The 18388-nt window shown below is 41.4% G+C and overlaps 1 protein-coding gene across 1 annotated transcript in view; it reads right to left on the reverse strand.

Annotated features, from left to right (window-relative positions):
* The window catches only part of LOC145394476 ((3R)-3-hydroxyacyl-CoA dehydrogenase-like), a 71867-nt gene extending 56621 nt beyond the window's left edge, over nucleotides 1-15246 (reverse strand). Inside the window, exons 1-2 of the mRNA XM_080268330.1 lie at nucleotides 15174-15246; nucleotides 4627-4743 (exon numbers count right to left, since the gene is read on the reverse strand). Of these exons, the coding sequence (XP_080124456.1) occupies nucleotides 4627-4743; nucleotides 15174-15246 (190 nt within the window). The remainder of the gene's footprint in view (nucleotides 1-4626; nucleotides 4744-15173) is intronic.
* Between the last annotated feature and the right edge of the window lie 3142 nt (nucleotides 15247-18388).

An 18388-nucleotide genomic window follows, 5' to 3' on the forward strand; every position in this document is an offset into this window, starting at 1 on the left:
TCGTCTACTACTCTATTACCAAACCAATTTCTACCTATTTCCTTACTGAAACGGAATTTTTCTAGTTTGAAACCATTATTTCTAGTTCTATCCTGTATGCTCACTTTAAGTACCTTGCTAATATCTCCCTTATTTATACCCTTCATCCACTTAAACACCTCAATTAAATCTCCCCTTACTCTACGCCTCTCTAGCGAATGCAGACCTAATCTTTTCAGTCTGTCTTCATATGACAGGTTCCGGACGTCATGTATCATTTTTGTCATTCTTCTCTATACTTTTTCTAACGAATTAATATCCATTCTACAGTATAGTAAGGACACCAAAATTGTACTGCGTAGTCTAAATGTGGCCTTACTAATGCTAGATAAAGTTTCAGTATTACTTTTGATGATCTATTGCTCACGCTTCTCGAAATAAATCCTAGGACCCTATTTGCTTTATTTCTCACATTAATACACTGTTGCCTTGGTTTAAGGTCATTACTAATCATAACTCCTAGATCCCTCTCGCATTCCGATTTGCTAATTTCTTTGTTATCTAAGCTGTATTTAGTGTCTCCAATGGTATTGTCTACGTTAAGTACTTTGCATTTTTCAACGTTAAATTCCATTTGCCAAGTTTTAGACCATTTGGACAATATATCGAGGTCTTTTTGTAAGTTATGGCAATCGTCAGTCGAGTTAATGATACGCCCTATTTTTGTATCGTCGGCAATTTTGTTGATGCTGCTATTGACTTCTAAGTCTAGATCATTTATACAGTATATATAATAAATAATAAGGGACCGAGTGCTGAACCCTGTGGTACACCGCTAGTTACTAATCCCCAGTCCGACTTAGTTCCATTTATTAATACTCTCTGCTTTCGTCCTTTCAGCCAGGATTCTATCCATTTTAAGATATCGCCGTCTATACCGTGTGCTCGAACCTTTCTAACTAACCTTTCGTGTGGGACCCTGTCAAAAGCTTTACTAAAGTCCAGATAAATAACTTCGTAAGCTTTATCGCTATCTACTGCCTCATAGACCTCCGAGTAGAATGACAACAAGTTTGTGAGGCAGGATCGTCCTTGCCTGAATCCGTGCTGACTTTCGTTTATAAGATTAAATCTTTCAAAGTGTTCTCTAATCTTATTTGCCAAAATTGACTCTAACATTTTTCCTACTATTGACGTTAGACTTATCGGACGATAATTCGACGCAGCTGGTTTATCACCCCTTTTTAAAGATGGGCACTACGTTTGCGGTCTTCCACGCCTCTGGAACTTCTCCTGAACTTAAAGAATAATTAAATAACGTTAAAAGTGGCTGACATAATTCTTCTTTATATATATATATATATATATATATATATATATATATATATATATATATATATATATATATATATATATATATATATATAATTTTTGCATATATTTCGTCCTGGCCTGGCGATTTTTGAGGTTTTAACTTATTAATTTCTTTCAATACGTCCTCCTTACTAATGGTTATTATACTAAGAATATTTTCCGTATTATCATCGTAAATATTTGCTCATTGAGGGACCAGGTCTAGATTTTCCTTGGTGAATACTGATATGAAATAATTATTTAGGATGGAGCACATTTCTTTATCTTCACTGGTAATGTCACCTGATTTTGTTCTGAGTGGTCCTATCCTATCTTTATTTTTCGTACGGTACATTTGATAAAAACCCTTAGAGTTTTCTTTTGATTCACTATAAGAGGAAGGGAGGAAGGGAGGGAGAGAAGAATGTATGGAAGGAAGGAGGGAAACGGAGGGGAAGGGAAGGGGAAGAGGGGGAGCGGAGGAGGGGAGGGAATTACGAGAACTCACGTGGATGAACGTAATATGGGAAGAAGGGGGAGGGGATGGGGAGGGGGAGGAGGAGGAAGCGGGGGAGGGGGCAACCTTAATTTCATAACTTCTCTTTGCTTTTCTTATCTCCCTCTTTACTTCTCTATTTAAAATCGGGTACAGGTTACGTAAGTGTTCCTCCACGCTTTATTTCAACCGTCGTCTTCACCAATAAAAATCTCCTTCTGTCTGTCTGTCTGTCTGTCTGTTCCTGTTTGTCTGTCTGTCACTCTGTTTTTCTGTCTGTCTGTCTGTCTGTCTGTCTGTCTCTCTCTCTCTCTCTCTCTCTCTCTCTCTCTCTCTCTCTCTCCTCATGCATACAGTTGGTCCCTCTTGGGATAGGCGAGTCTCAAGGGAGAACACCTCCCATCTTTTCCCCAAGTCTGCCACCTCACCGTCCCCCGTCGCTCACTGTCACTCTTTCATATGCGTACTCTGCGTTTCAGTCATAAATAGAAATAAATGATGAAAATAACTGAGTAAAAAGACAAATAAATAAGTAAAAGAAAACAATGATGTGAAAATAACCTTACTACAATAAAATGTAATGTGCGTGACTTGAACACACACCCCTATCATACATAACATATTCATGTGTATGTCCACACGTTCCTAATTTTTCACGCTCCACATCAGCCTCGTATATCATCAGGAAAACCCATTCCCCCCCCCCTCCATATACGCTTGCTGCCACCAGACGGCACCACTGTACAGTGGTAGTGGCTTATCTGTTTATTTTAGCTATCCCTGAAAACACCTACACCTGCCCTAGTTTTCTCTGAGGTGAGCAACCATATCGATGCCATATGCCACAACCCTCGTCATCTTGTAAGTACAATCATGTAATAACCATAAACTTATGCTGTTTTGCTACAGTAAAATTTATGGCCAGAAATCCGCAGCCACAGGAAGTTATCCACTCCAATACCCGCGGCTAACGGGTTAAGATAGTGCATAACAGCTTTACTTTATTTATGAAACTTATACAAATACAAACAATAGCATACCTACGTCTGTGAATGTGATTATTTAATGAACTGTCATGTAAATTAGTAGTTGGCATCTCTAGCCATCAATGAGAGAGACAGATACTGCTGGGGAAACTATACTCTTTTCACGCTAACTTGGCCTAAAATTGTCACTGTTCCTCTTAAATGTTAAGTTGGAACAACACTGTAGATTAACACTGGAATATGTTGCTAGTCACGAGGAATTGCTATGGAAAGAACATAAAGGCGTAGCACTGTCTTCTGCCACTGAGCTACATAAGCTGCCAAAGGTCGAAAATCTGGGCCAAGTCAAGGTGAGGGAACTAGAGAGGACATGTAAACATCACCCATGACAGTAACAGACTACTTTACTGGTGCTGAATAATTGCCATATTATGCCACTCCAATAGCCAGAAAGTTAACAACCTGATATTTATAATCATGTTATTGTCAGAATGTCCTTAGTTAAAGAAAGTGAACTGAGTGAACTGGCGTTGTAAGGTGAGAACCATGTATTTATTGAGGTTTGTTAGACTAACTTAAGCAGCGCTAAAGCTTTCATGGAGAGAGAGAGAGAGAGAGAGAGAGAGAGAGAGAGAGAGAGAGATAATGACTGGGTGAGAGGGTGGGAGGGGAGTGGGTGAGCTTAATGCGTTCACAGCTGTGGCATGAGTCACTCAAAAATTGTGTCCCAGTGCTTGGGAAGTTCAAACATGACCATTTCTTCTCATTTAAGAAAAGTTGTATGTACAATATTAAGTGACGTGAGTGCATGTACAGTGTACCTACCACCGACAGGTTAATTTACTCTCTCTCTCTCTCTCTCTCTCTCTCTCTCTCTCTCTCCACACCCACACACACACACACACACACATATATATATATATATAGATATATATATATATATATATATATATATATATATATATAATTTACTTCATTCTTTTCTTGTCCTTCTGCCTACGGGTAACTTTAGACTTCCTCTTCTGTCTTTCATTCCTTCATTCTTTCCTCTTCCTTCTGCCTGTGGGTGACTCTACACTGAGTGACAAGCCAAATGGTTTCCTGTACACCAGGAAACCATTTACTACGCTGGGTGGTAACCATATAACCAAATTTTGGCTCCTGGTGGTTTAGTGAGTAATTATTGCGCTCCAATCGGATTGAGCCGGTGAAGGTTTATATCCATGGGATGGTTGGGGTTGATTGCTCATGTAATGCCACTCAGGGATGAGTGAGGCTGGTCACTCTCATCTTAAATGTCGGGACCAACTGCTTAGCCCCGGTCTCCTACGCTCCTCATGGGGCAATGTAGGATTGGATGATGGATATATATATATATATATATATATTTATATATATATATATATATATATATATATATATATATATATATATATATATATATATATATATATATATATGTGTGTGTGTGTGTGTGTGTGTGTGTTTAATTTTAACTAGATAGACAGATACACTGATTAACAGAGAGAGAGAGAGAGAGAGAGTTGTCAGCAGACTGTTGCTTATGTTGACCATTTTCTCCATAGTATTACACTGAACACAACGGCGCATCATGCAAACATAACTTTACCTCTGGCTAGTCTGTGACGCAATGGACAGGAGAGTGACTCACCAGGCAGGAGAGTGACCCACCAGGCAGGAGAGTGATTCACCAGGCAGGAGAGTGACTCATCAGGTTAGAGAGTGACTCACCGGGCAGGAGAGTGACTCACCAGGCAGGAGAGTGACTCACCAGGCAGGAGAGTGACTCACCAGGCAGGAGAGTGAGGGTGTGTTTGGCCGCCTGAAGGTTGATATCAGTGACCACCACTTGGGCGCCCTCCCTGGCCAGCACCTGACAGCATGCACGCCCAATGCCGCTCCCGCCGCCTGAAGTGACAGGCAGTAATCAGTTCACAGTAAAATTTACTCTTTAAATATCTAGCATTATATCTAGTGAGTGCTCTGCTATCTCAGTGAACAATTTTCTCAGTCAGTACCCGGTGCTCTCTCTCTCTCTCTCTCTCTCTCTCTCTCTCTCTCTCTCTCTCGCTCAGACTCAGTCCGTCAGTGCTCAGTGCCCTTCGCTTGCTGCACAGTAGTCATTCAGTACTCAGTGCTTCTTGAGATGTACAGGGTTTTCGTTTTGATATTACAGTTTAATGTACAATGATGGATAGTAATATCGCTCTGCTTTTTTAGCAGAACAATTATTAAACTCTCACGCAATATTCTGAGCAGACTCTTGAGTTCCAGCGATCGCATCACTGGGTTTTGAAAGTCATTGCTCACAAGTCCTGGTATTGATGATAATAAAGTGAATCGATATTTATTTCTGTAATTGTCCCAGCATCCATATATCACTGCTCTGTATACAAGCTCCATGAGACCACCTGATACCGTAGGACCAGACACTCAAGAGCACATTTTTGTCCATTCATTCAGATTATTCATTCATCTTCTTGCTACCTTCATATCAACTTATTCAAACTGGGCGAGACATTATGTATCAAGGGCGAGACATTATTTATCAGTGCTGTATCAAACCTTTCCAATTCGTCTAAGCTGACTGATATCGCCTGGAGGTAGCAAATATAATATTAACAGTATTTCATAGCACTGAAAGGATTAGTGATAATACAGAACCAGTGAGCACTTCTCCAATCTGATGATAACAGGGAAACTAACAGTATGACGGTGTGGTCTTGAGAAATCTTACTGACCAGCATAATTTTACACAACTACACACTGCTTGGTTACCAAAGACTTAGGCTGCCGTACAGTCAACAAAGGCGGTGTCGTCTCGCCAAACTGTTCATCTGCCCTGAGATTTAACGCCTTATTCTAAGTGTCGTGGCAGGTTTCCTAGCACATCTTCCATAGCGATTTATTTTATTTTATTTTGTTTTATTTTGTTTTATATTATTTTATTCTTGCTTAATGACCACTAACTTCATCTTGAATGTTAATTGCAACGTTTTAATATTGCCACATCTGATATCAGTAACACGCAAGAGAATACCGAGATATATATGTATTACTAAGGAAGATGTCTTATGAATTCTCCCTAGCCACTTCAACTATGACCTATATATGCCAGTCAAGTAAGTGGTGATGAAGAGTTATCACCATGTAATAAGTGTTATCCTGGACTAGACAGTGTTTTGCCGCCATCACTGTGACTGCCTGTTGCATCTCAAGTATTTGTTCAGCGCCCAGTAACCATCATTGCATTACACTGGCCTCATCAAAGTTTTCATAAGAAAATCTAACCAGCACTACAAATGGTTACCAGATTCTAAAGAAGAATATACCATCCGTAGGTGCCACACAGGACCTATTTAGTTATGGCGGAAAAACCTGGGTTGTTCAGTAATAGGTAATTCAGACAACATTTAGTTGTACCCGAGATCAAAAGAATAGTTAAGGCATACCCACCATTAGCGTTGCTGACTTCATTGGGTGTATGGACGCCAACTAGCAGCTGCCTTTGGATGAGGAGTATTGGAAACTAAATACAAAATGTTCCCAAGGAATTTAACACCTTTGCCTCAAGACAGTAGACCACCTTTAAACCGTGTGTGTGTGTGTGTGTGTGTGTGTGTGTGTGTGTGTGTGTGTGTGTGTGTGTGTGTGTTTTATGTGAAGAAGAAGGAACCAAAGGCAATGAGCCCGCAAAACTGTTCCTTCCAAGAGAAAAACAAAATACAAGAGAGAGCCAAATTCAAGATCCATTCATTTCGAGATGCCTGGACACACTGAGTTTGAGAGACTGGAGATCATAGGAAGCAGGAAATACAGACAGAGGGAGACAGTTCCAGAGTTGACCTGTTGCATAAATGAAGGACTGGGAGTAACGGTTAACTCTTGCATTAGAGAGCTGGACAGAAAAGGGGTGAGAGTTTGCTGCTAGACGGGTGCTACGCGCCCGTCGTAGAAGTGGAGGAATGCATGCAGACAGTTCAGAGGAACAGTGACCATTGAAGTGACGATAGAAAAGAGATAAAGATGCAACACTGCAGCGAAGAGACAGAGGTTGAAGGGAGTCAGTAAGAGGGGGAGAGTTAATGAGACGAAAAGCCTTTGACTCCACCCTATTGAGAAGAGCTGTATGTGGGGAGCCTCCACACATGACAGTTGTACTCCACACAGGGGCGGATAAAACCCCTGTATAGAGTCAATAATTCTGCATGGGCAAAGAAGGAACGGAGTCGGCTTAGCACACCCAATCGCTTGGAAGCAGATTTTACAAGAGATGTAATATGATCTTTCAAAGATAAATCCCAAGCAACTGAAACCCCAAGCATGTTCAAGGATGATGCAGGATTAAGTTGAGTATTATTAAACATAAGTGGGTATACCTGTGGAAGATTTTGTCGGGTTGATAGGTGCAAAAACTGAGTCTTTGATGCATTAAAAACAACCAGATTACTTTTACCCCAGTCAGAGATACGAGCCAAGTCAGACATTAGGTGTGCCATAGCCTCATCCCTTGCCTGTTGAAGTAACTGCTGAGATGGACGTTGTGGGAATCGAATGGAAAGGTGAAGGGTGGAGTCATCAGCGTATGAGTGGATAGGGTTAGATGTACAGCTTAGAAGGTCATTGATGAATAAAAGGAAGAGAGTTGGTGATAGGACAGAACCCTGAGGAACACCACTGTTAACAGATCTAGGAGATGAACGATAGCCGTCTACAACAGTGGCTATAGAACGACCAGAAAGGAAGTTAGAGATGATAGCACAGAAAGAGGGATAGAAACCGTAAGAGGGCAGTTTGGAAATTAAAGATTTATGCCAGACTCGATCGAAAGCCTTTGAGATGTCAAGTGCAATGGCAAAGCTTTCGCCAAAGTCCCGAAAGGAGGATGACCAGGAGTCTGAAAGGTTGGTGAGAAGGTCGCCTGCGGAGTGTCCCTGACGGAACCCATACTGACGATCAGAAAGAAGGTTGTGATAGGAAACATGCTTTAAAATTTTTCTATTAAGAATAGACTCAAAAACTTTTGAGATACAGGATGTTAAAGCAACTGGGCGATAGTTAGAGGGTTGGGAATGGTCACCCTTCTTTGGGACCGGCTGAATGAGAGCAAACGTCCAGCAAGAAGGAAAGGTACAAGTTGACAGACAAAGGCGAAAGAGTTTGCCTAGGCAGGGTGTAAGCACAGAAGCACAGTTCTTGAGAACAACAGGAGGGACTCCATCAGGCCCATATGCCTTATTAGTACTGAGGCAAGCAATGGCAGAAAATACATCAGCTGAAGAAATTTTAATGTTAGCCATGAGGAAGTCTGAGAGGGGAAATGATGGAGGAACAGCACCGGAATCGTCTAAGGTGGAATTGGAGGAGAAAGTCTGAGCGAAGAGATTTGCTTTATCAGTAAAAGAAATAGCTACAAAGCCATCAGAGTAGAAAAGAGGAGGGAAGGATGATGAGGTAAAGTTGTTAGAAATGTTTCTGGCAAGGTGCCAGAAGGAGCGGGAAGAGTTCGAGTTGGAGAGTTGAGAGCATTTTGTACGGATGAAATTATTTTTAGCAGAGCGAAGAACAGACTTAGCACTATTCCGGACAGAAATGTATAAAAGATGTGATTCAGGGATGTGTTGGCTCCGGTACCATTAATAGGCCCTCTCCTTGTTGCGGACAGCATTAGAACAAGCGTGACTAAACCGAGGCTTTCTTGCGTTAGTCAAAGGATATGAGAAAGGAATGTATGCTTCCATGCCCGAGAGAATAACCTCCGTAATGTGCAAGGCAAACCCAGATGGCTCCCAGCCATGAAAGCAATAATCATTCCAGGGAAAATCAAAGAAGTACTGCCTGAGGGCCTTTCAATCTGCAGCCCCAAAGTGCCAGAGACAACGTTTTTTTGGAGGGTCCGCAGGCCGTACCGGAGCAATAGGACAGGTTAAGGTGATAAGGTTATGATTGGAGGAGCCCAGTGGAGAGAAAAGATTAACAGTGTAAGCAGAAGGATTACTTGTAAGGAAGAGATCAAGTATGTTGGAGCTCTCTCCAAGGCGGTCAGGGATACGGGTAGGGTGCTGTACAAGCTGCTCTAGGTCATTAAGGATACAAAAGGTGTAGGCTTGTTCACCAGGTGGATCAGTGAAAGGAGAGGAGAGCCAAAGGTGGTGGTGAACACTGAAATCTCCAAGAATGGAGATTTCAGAGAAAGGAGAGATGGATAAGATGTGTTCCATCGTAGAAGTAAGATAGTCAAAGAATTTTTGATAGTCAGTAGAATTAGGAGGTAAGTAAACAGTACAGATATATTTAGTCAGAGAATGACAGGAAATCCGAAGCCAGAGTGTAGAGAATTCAGAAGAATCGAGTTCAGGAACACGAGAGCAAGATAAGTTGTTGCGTATATATACACAACAGCCACCTTTGGCTTTGAAATGAGTATAAAGAAAGTAGGAGGATACAGAAAAGGGTTTGCTGTCAATTGCCTCAGACAGCTGAGTCTCAGTTAGGAAAAGAAGGTGAGGTTTACAGAAGGAGAGGTGGTGCTCAACAGATTGAAAGTTGGAGGAAAGGCCACGAATGTTGCAGAAATGAAGAAGAAGAGAGTCAGACAGTGGTTCCAGGCACCTTGAGTCGTCACCGGGAGAGGGGCTGAAGGTGGGGGCATTTATGGTCCCCCCCCCCTTGGGGACTCCAAGGCTATGTTATTCGATGCCATTATGAAAATTTTGAAAAGGAAGTGTGGTGTGTACTGTGCATGTAGTTTGGTGTTGATAGTTGGAGAAACTTGTATTGGAGAGCATGCTGGTCTACTCTCTGTGTTACTGAGACTGAAAAAGTTCAGCAAAGGGGGATGGTCGGGACCTAGTCCCGAGGGCTGATGAAACGGGAGCTCCAGCTGTCCCTGTCATCAGCTTTCCATCCACCTTGGGAGTACTGCCCTGCTCGACTGGTGTGTGTGGATAAGGAGGGAGGAGGGAGTAGCGTAAACTTTGGATTAGTGGAGTGATATAGCACCGTAATCTGCATGTGCTCTTTTCAGTATTGCTTTACTGATTTTTCCGGTAGCTAATTATCTCAGTGTTAATGCCACTTCCATCTCTGCAGTTACAGTTTGACTGCCTTCAGTGTGGTTGTCAGTCACATGCCATTTTAAATCAGTTGTATACACGAGGCCAACACGATAACAGCATATCTTTTGTGTGTGTGTGTGTGTGTGTGTGTGTGTGTGTGTGTGTGTGTGTGTGTGTCATCATTCTGCACATCACAACTGTCTCTGCGAGGGCGAAAATGACGTGGGCTACACACTCGGAGTGTTTGTTGGTCAGCCATCTTGCCTCCCGTAGGGCTTGTGCGAAACTCTGTAAGTCCTCTTGACAGCTGCCCACCATTCCTAACTGGGCCCTGAGATGTGAGAAGTCACAGTGCTTACGTGCTTTCATAAATAATTCTTGGGATTTCCCTGTTTAGGAATGCTCAAAAGGATTTTTGAGTCATTCTAACCCCTCAGTGGCCACTGGCGTCGAACAACGTTCAGCCGATAAATGACCGCAGGCGTCTTCTGAGCGCAGCCTATAAAAAAAGGCAAAAAATTTTGGGAAATGAATGAACGTTCTGAACGTCTTGACTCTTGAGACTGACCTACCCAACACTCCCATACACCCCACATGTCAATACACCGTGCACTTCTGTGATGAGTGGACGTCAGAGTTCTGCCTGTCTCCCTGCCCTGGCCCCCACCAAGCACTGACCTCTCCGGCCCCGTAGGCCGCTCACCAGCCCTGAGATGAGGGCGGAGCTGTTTCCCCGTGGGGGAGAGAGCAACAAGGATCAAATTGGGTCTGACCTGGAGGTGGTGAGTATGGTGGGTAGTGACGAGAATACACCGTGTGAAGTTTAGGTAAACATACAGTTTTTCCCTTTTTCCTTACCCAGGCAGAAAATATCATACTTTCCCACACTCTTGACACACAGACAGCAACATACATTGCAAAAATAACAAAGTAAAATGATAGAGAAACGTAAACGTGTTAAGGGGAAAATACTTTTTTTCCCGTCCGTATATGTATTTATTTCTGGTTTATCTCTCTGTTCCTAATAGTTTGACCTATTCATAGTTTTGAACCTGCATTATGATTCTATTTTAGCCAAGCAGGTGGTGTGGGAGGGGCTAAAAGCGCCTCCACTCCCCTACCTCTAATCTGAGCTGACCAGGTGCTAATCCACCCGACTATCCACATTCATAGATTCAGGAGAAAGAAATGGATATCAGAGGAAACGTGGGATATGATAAAAGAGAGAGGTGAGGCTAAATTGAGATGTGAGATGCAATGCTTTCATGAACGAGAGATTGAATTAGCAAGAGCTGCGTACTGGAGTTTGAATTCAGAAGTAAGAAGGTTAGCTAGGAGAGATAAAAGAAGATGTGTGGATGAAAAGGTTGCAGAGACTGAAATCTTAATAAACAAAAATGATGGACAGAGTCAAAGAATAGCATATGAATCGATTAGAGAACTGAGTGGTAATGCAGGTAAACGCAAGGAAATACCAGTTAGAGACAGGGAAGGAAATTTATTGACCAAAGATAGAGATATTAAAAATAGATGGAAAGAGCATTTTGAGACAGTTCTTAATAGACCAATACCACCAGAAGAGGATATACCGTCTGCTCAGGAAGATTTAAATATAGAAACAGGAGAGTTGAGGCTTGCAGAAGTGGAGAAAGCAGTAAAACAGTTAAAGAATAATAAGGCACCAGGGGAGGATGGTTTATTTCCGGAAATGTTTAAAGTGGAGGGGGATAGATTAATAATGATCTTGACCAAGCTATTCAATAAGATATGGGTGACGGGGTTACTACCATCAGTTTGGAAGAACGGTGTAATTGTTAAAGTTCCGAAGAAGGGAGACCTGAGTGAATGTGGTAATTGGAGGGGAATCTCTTTGTCACCGATAGCTTTGAAAGTTTTCAGTAGAGTGTTGTTAAATAGGTTGGAGCCGGTGGTTGAGGGTATTCTGAGGGATGAACAGGCTGGTTTTAGAAAGGGACGTGGTTGCAATGATCAGATCTTTATAGTTAGGCATTTGATGCAGCAAGTTAATGAAATGAGAGTACCGTTAAGTCTTTGTTTTGTTGATTTTGAAAAGGCTTTTGATAGTGTTTCGAGAGAGACTATGGGGAAGATCATGAGACATTATGGAATACCAGAGGAGTTTGTGAGGGTCATTATGAACATGCATGAGGACACATTTTGTAAAGTGATGGTTGATGGTTGTCTGAGTGATTCGTTTGAAGTCAAGTCCGGAGTAATTCAAGGTGGTGTTCTATCGCCTTTACTATTTATATTGGTCATTGATTACATTATGAAACGCGTTGGAACAGAAACCGGTGCAGGTATACTTTGGGGATAGAACAGGAAACTTTTGGATTTAGATTATGCAGATGGTATAGTTTTGATTTGTGATGGGCCAGAAGAGATGCAGAGAGTGTTGGACTGTTTGGTGAGTGAAGGTCGCAAGGTGGGTTTGGTTATTAATTGTGGAAAAACTGAAATAATCAATATGAATATGGAAAATGCGCAGGAATGTGTAACTGGAGGTATGGTTGTAAAGCAAGTTGATAGGTTTAAATATTTAGGTACTTATTTAGCCAAGGATGGTTCTTTGAACTTTGAATTCGAGGAAAGGTTAAAGAAGGCTAATCAGGCAATGGGAATGCTTAAAAATATTTGGAAAAATAACAATTTTTCTGTGCATACAAAAATCAAACTTTATAAGATAATGGTTAGGAGTATCTTAATTTATGGACACGAGTCTTGGTACAGCACAGTGACTATGGAAAATAAATTCTTGGTGTTTGAAAAAAAAGCACTTAGAAGAATATTAGGAGTTAAGTGGTGGGAAAGGATACCAAATAGTAGAATTAGAGAAATAACGGGAGTGCAGCCGGTCGATGAATATGTTAGGTTCTCACGATGGAAGTGGCTAGGACATGTGTATAGGAGACAGGGAACAGTACGAGGTACACCAGGGTTGGTGGCACTTGGTAGGAGAGGTAAAGGAAGGCCAAAAGAAACGTGGGTGAGGACAATGAGACGGGAAGCTGGAGATGAGTGTTGGGGAGATCTTGAGGAGTTAGCACAAGATAGGATGTGGTGGTGTGAGTTCATAGAGGCCCTATGCATCCCCGAGGGTGCCACAGGAAATGATTGATTGATTGATCCACATTCATCCCCTGTGGGAGAGGCTACCCCCGGGGGGACCTGCAATTTTATCATATAGGACTGAATATTTAACCCTTTCACTCCCTCTTCCAACCATATTCACAACGCTAACGTGCAAATAACTCGAAACGGCCATAAACATATTTATATAAAAAATGTGAAAAAAAATATATTTTTTTCGAGCCAAACATATTATGTACTGAAATCATTTGATATCATCATATCTAATATATGCACAACATTTCAGCACCATTCACATTGTTTTGGGGGTAAAAAATATAACACGTGTGATGTTGCAGCGCAGCAATACACCACTGGGGCGATATCTGCTGCCGATATTTCTGCAACTTCCGCGCTCCATTGCCAGCCACAGAATGGGTCTAGGAAGCTGGGATTTGCACTGTTAGCTGCGTCTGAACTTCCTCTTCAATATGGCAAGAAAAACAATCAAGTTTCAAATTCAGATAATGGCCCCGGCATCGGCCAGGGACGCACGTAAAATTCCAGACCTACGGCCACAGAGGGGCTAAACACTTAAGAACTTTTTAAAATGCCGGCCAAGAGGTCTAATAATAATAAAAATTAATTGGTAAGCTACTTTCTCACCGGGTTTATTAACGTCTTGTGTTGGTATTTTCTTCATGAAATTATCTGAAAGCTTTTACAATAAATAATAACAGTTACGAGAAAACTGAGAAGACAATCCGCACACTGCTTGGATATTCACCACCTTCAATCACCCTAAGCTATATTTAATCGTCTGGTGGTAGCTATAGAATAAAATATCAAACACGTATCATCATTAGCCCCTTCAGTCAGAGTAAGGAATTGATGCTTTGCCTATCTCACAATTGTACTCAGCTTAACAGAGGCTTCGCATAGGAGGGTGTGTGCTGTATCATTCCTTAACCCCATCAGTGTTAGGGCGCTCTCCCAGGTGGAATGAAATCGTGTGGCAACAGCAAGAATACACTACAAACAACTTGTCCTGCAGTGGCGGCTAAGAGACTTGCTGTGTTATCATCTGTACACGACTGACCTGGGCTCGTATTCTCGTCGGCTAAGGGAGATTCCTAACACCTCTGGTGATTTAGTGTCATTCTAGCTGTTTGTGAGTGCAAAATTAGCGGTATTTGTAGCTCTTGATTTAACATCACCACTCTGTGCCTCATCTTCCTTACAACTTTATTGTTCGTGTTACACCTTAACGTACGTTTTGATTAAGTTATCATTATATTTTTATATCTAAATGAATTTCTTAGACGAGGTCTTTCCCACTATATCGATGAAGTAAAACCTTCACTAATCTATTCATGGTAAAACTTCTTTCCTAAAGGAATTAAATTATCGAGTTACCAAAAATTCTGATACGTTACCATCGTGAAAGGATTAATATTATGTTGCATGTTATGTCTCTTAAATGTAAAATGTTCACATTGCTTACAATTATAACTATGTAAATGAAAACTTTTCCTCATTGCCATTAACCTTTCAATCCGCTGGCGTTTTTTGTACACTATTCTTGCAGCTGACGGACGATTTTATTCACTTAAGGGGAGATTCTCGTACTGAAGAACTTACCATTAATTTCACACCACTTTCTGTGTAAAGTATTTGTTAAAGTAAAATTTCTTACTGAAAACTATTGTAGTTTGAGCCAGAAGAATTACCCAGTCCTCACCGATAACGTATTATTCCCTTTTACCCTCGCAACTTACAGATCTTCCTATGTAGTATAGGAGTATTTTCGAAATGGTGGAGTAATAAGCGTATATTCCCTCCATTATCCATCACTATAGGGGACGCTCTCCCATATTAACAATAAACATCTTGAGGCAGCAGCAGTATTATTAGCAGTCCTTGTAGCCCCAGGTTCATATGTAACGTGAACCTGGTGGACTGAAGGCTGAAACTGTCCTTCTCAGACAGTTCACCATCCCACTTTCGGGGGTTAGGGATGCAGCTGAGGGACGTTTGTATAGGTAGTTTAACCGACTGGTTAGATCGGTGCCACCACATGAAGGCATCCCTCTCCAGTACCTTGGAAAAGTAGAAAACACAAATTAACAAACACTTCTTTCAACAGATGAAGTCAAGCTGCTGTATATGATAAAGTGCATACAATGTTACCTGTGACGAGAGCGATTCTGCCTGCGAGGGTGCATGACGGTGTGGTGGTGGTGGTGTCTGCTGACGCTGCCATTACCACTGTTCACACTCACGCTATCCTACCGCACTGACAGCCTCACACTGGCACAAGGCCAGTCTGTGTGTGTGTGTGTGTGTGTGTGTGTGTGTGTGTGTGTGTGTGTGCATAAGGAGGGAGGAAGGGGTAGCGTGAACTTTGGAATAGTGGAGTGATATAAGAACATAAGAAGAGAGGATAACTGCAGTAGGCCGGTTGGCCCATGCTAGGCAGCTCCTAGAAGAGTAACTGAACTACTAGAACGAGATAAGTATAGCAAAGAAGAAGGCTTTCCCCCGCCCTCCAAACCCTCCAGCCGAAGCCGGCAGGAAAAAGTCAGAAAGAACACCACGCCGTATAGAAAAACTGACGTGGACATTTTACAGGAAAGTGTGAAAGGAGAATAGAGACTATCATAGTGTAACCTGAAAAGAAAAAAATTGTGAATTAGTATTGGTTATAAGGTTTTCTTTATTCTATATCTACCCCTTATTTGTCATATGCTTATCTAGCCTATGCTTGAAACTCTCAATGGAAGAGGCGGCAACTACTTTACTAGGTAGCTTATTCCATTCGTCTACTACTCTATTACCAAACCAATTTCTACCGATTTCCTTACTGAAACGGAATTTTTCTAGTTTGAAACCATTATTTCTAGTTCTATCCTGTATGCTCACTTTTAGTACCTTGCTAATATCTCCCTTATTTATATCATTCATCCACCATAATCTGAGAGAGAGAGAGAGAGAGAGAGAGAAACGGGGGATGGGGCTAAAATGCTGGGTTCTCTGGTAATATGGTTGCGAATACTGTACCAAAGTACGTCGTAAACATTGCTCAGTGATAAAAAAGCATTCACGAGCCAAATGCTAATCGCCCGCTAGAATAAGCTGTTGGCGAAGTCCAAGATTTAAGCCATATATTGATACTATGAAGGTTTCATGTTGATACCTCAAACCGTTCATGAGATATAATGGTGCTAAAGGTGTACGATAAAAACAAGTTGACCTTTTGCAGCCATTTTGGTGACCTTGACCTTAACCCTGAGTGCCCATTTTCGAACTCGTCTACGATTTTGCTCATATCTGGATACCCGGAAGGTTTCATTTTGATAGCTGAAGCCATTCATTGTATATATATATATATATATATATATATATATATATATATATATATATATATATATATATATATATATATATATATATATATATTAACGCCAGGAAGAAGGAGCCAAAGACCAGGGGCCTGCAAACTGCTCCCTCCAGGAAAAAAACAAAAACAGTACAACAGACAGCCAAATTCAAGATCCACTCATTTTGAGATGCCTGGATACACTGCGTTTGGAAGACTGGAGATCATAGGAAGTAGGAAATACAAAAGAGGGAGTCAGTTCCAGAGCTGACCTGTTGTGTAAGTGAAGGACTGGGAGTAACAGTTAACTCTAGCATTAGAAGGTTCGAGAGAAAAGGGATGAGAATTTGTTGCTAGACAGGTGCTATGCTCCCGTTGTAGAGGTGGAGAGATGCAAGCAGATAGTTCACAGGAGCAGTGACCATGAAGTAGCGATAGAAAGGAGATAAAGATGCGACAGTGTGGCAAAGAGACAGAGATTGAAGGGATCAAGTAAAAGAAGGAGAATTAATGAGACAAAAAGCCTCTGACTCCACCTTGTTGAGAAGAGCTGTATGAGGGGAGGCTCCCCACACTTAAGAATTGTACCCTACACAGGGGCAGACAAGACCCGTGTATGAAGTCAACAACATGTGCAGGAGTAAAAAAGGAACGGAGTTGGCTTAGCACACCTAATCTCATGGAAGCAGATTTTACAAGAGATGTAATGTGATCTTCTCAAGACAAATCCCGAGAGAATGAAATCTCATGCATGTTTAAGGATGATGCAGGATTAAGATGAATATTATTAAACATTAGTGGGTACTCCTGTGGAAGATTCTGTTGGGTTGATAGGTGTAAGAAATGAGTCTTTGATGCATTAAAAACAACAGGATTACTTTTACCCCAGTCAGAGATACGAGCCAAGTCATACATTAGGTGCTGAGATGGACGTTGCAGGAACCGAATGGAAAAGTGATGGATGGAATCATCAGCATATGAGTGGATAAGGTCAGATGTACAGCTTTGAAGGTCATTGATGAATAAAAGGATGACAGTTGGTGATAGGACAGAGCTTGGAGGAACACCACTGTTGATAGATCTAGAAGAATAGTGGCCGTCTATAACAGCGGCTATAGAACTACCAGAAAGAAACTAGAGATGAAGACAGATAGAAGGAAAGTAACCAGAAGAGGGCAGTATGGAAATTAAAGATTTACTCCAAACTCGATCGAAAGCCTTTGAGATGTCAAATGCAACGACAAAGCTTTCACCAAAGTCCCAAAAGGAGGATGACCAGGAGTCTGAAAGGTAGGTGAGGAGATTACCAGTGGAGTGTCCCTGACGGAACCCATACTGACGATCAGAAACAAGGTTGTGATAGGAAAGATGCTACAAAAACTTTCTGTTAATAGACTTAAAAACTTCCGAGACACAGGATGTTAAAGCAATTGGGCGATAGTTAGAGTCACCCTTTTTTTGGTACTGGCTGAATGAGAGCAAACTTCTAGCAAGAAGGAAAGGTACAATTTGACAGACAAAAGCAAAAGAGTTTATCTAGGCAGATGGCAAGCACAGGAGCACACTTCTTGAGGACAACAGGAGGGACCCTATCAGACCCATATTTCTTGTTAATACTGAGGCCAGTGATGGCAGAAAATACATAACCTGAAGAAATTTTAATGTCAGCCATTGTTCTGGTGTCAACATCTTTTTCCATATGAAGCTGTAGTATCACACATTTTACATAATAATTTTTAAAGCTGTTTAGTCATAATTAACAGTGTGTAATGAAGTGTGAATGATGAACAACCAAATATCATTTCGCTGTTAGCTGTGGTATAGAAGAAGGTGGATGGCAGACCACAAGCGCCACCCTGTTTCAATTATAAAATGAAGGTTAGGAGAAGTGAAAAGATATCTGAATAGTGCGTAAGTGTAAAGTCCTGGGGAACCATTTATTATGTTGGCATATGTGAATGTACTTAATGCCATTTTATAAAGGTGTATAATGTGCTAGTAGAGTTGTCATTTATCTCTACTTTTT

The sequence above is a fragment of the Coenobita brevimanus genome, chromosome 27 (assembly GCF_032717465.1).
Source record: "Coenobita brevimanus isolate Jiangsu-jjx chromosome 27, ASM3271746v2, whole genome shotgun sequence".
Taxonomy (NCBI): Eukaryota; Metazoa; Arthropoda; class Malacostraca; order Decapoda; family Coenobitidae; genus Coenobita; species Coenobita brevimanus.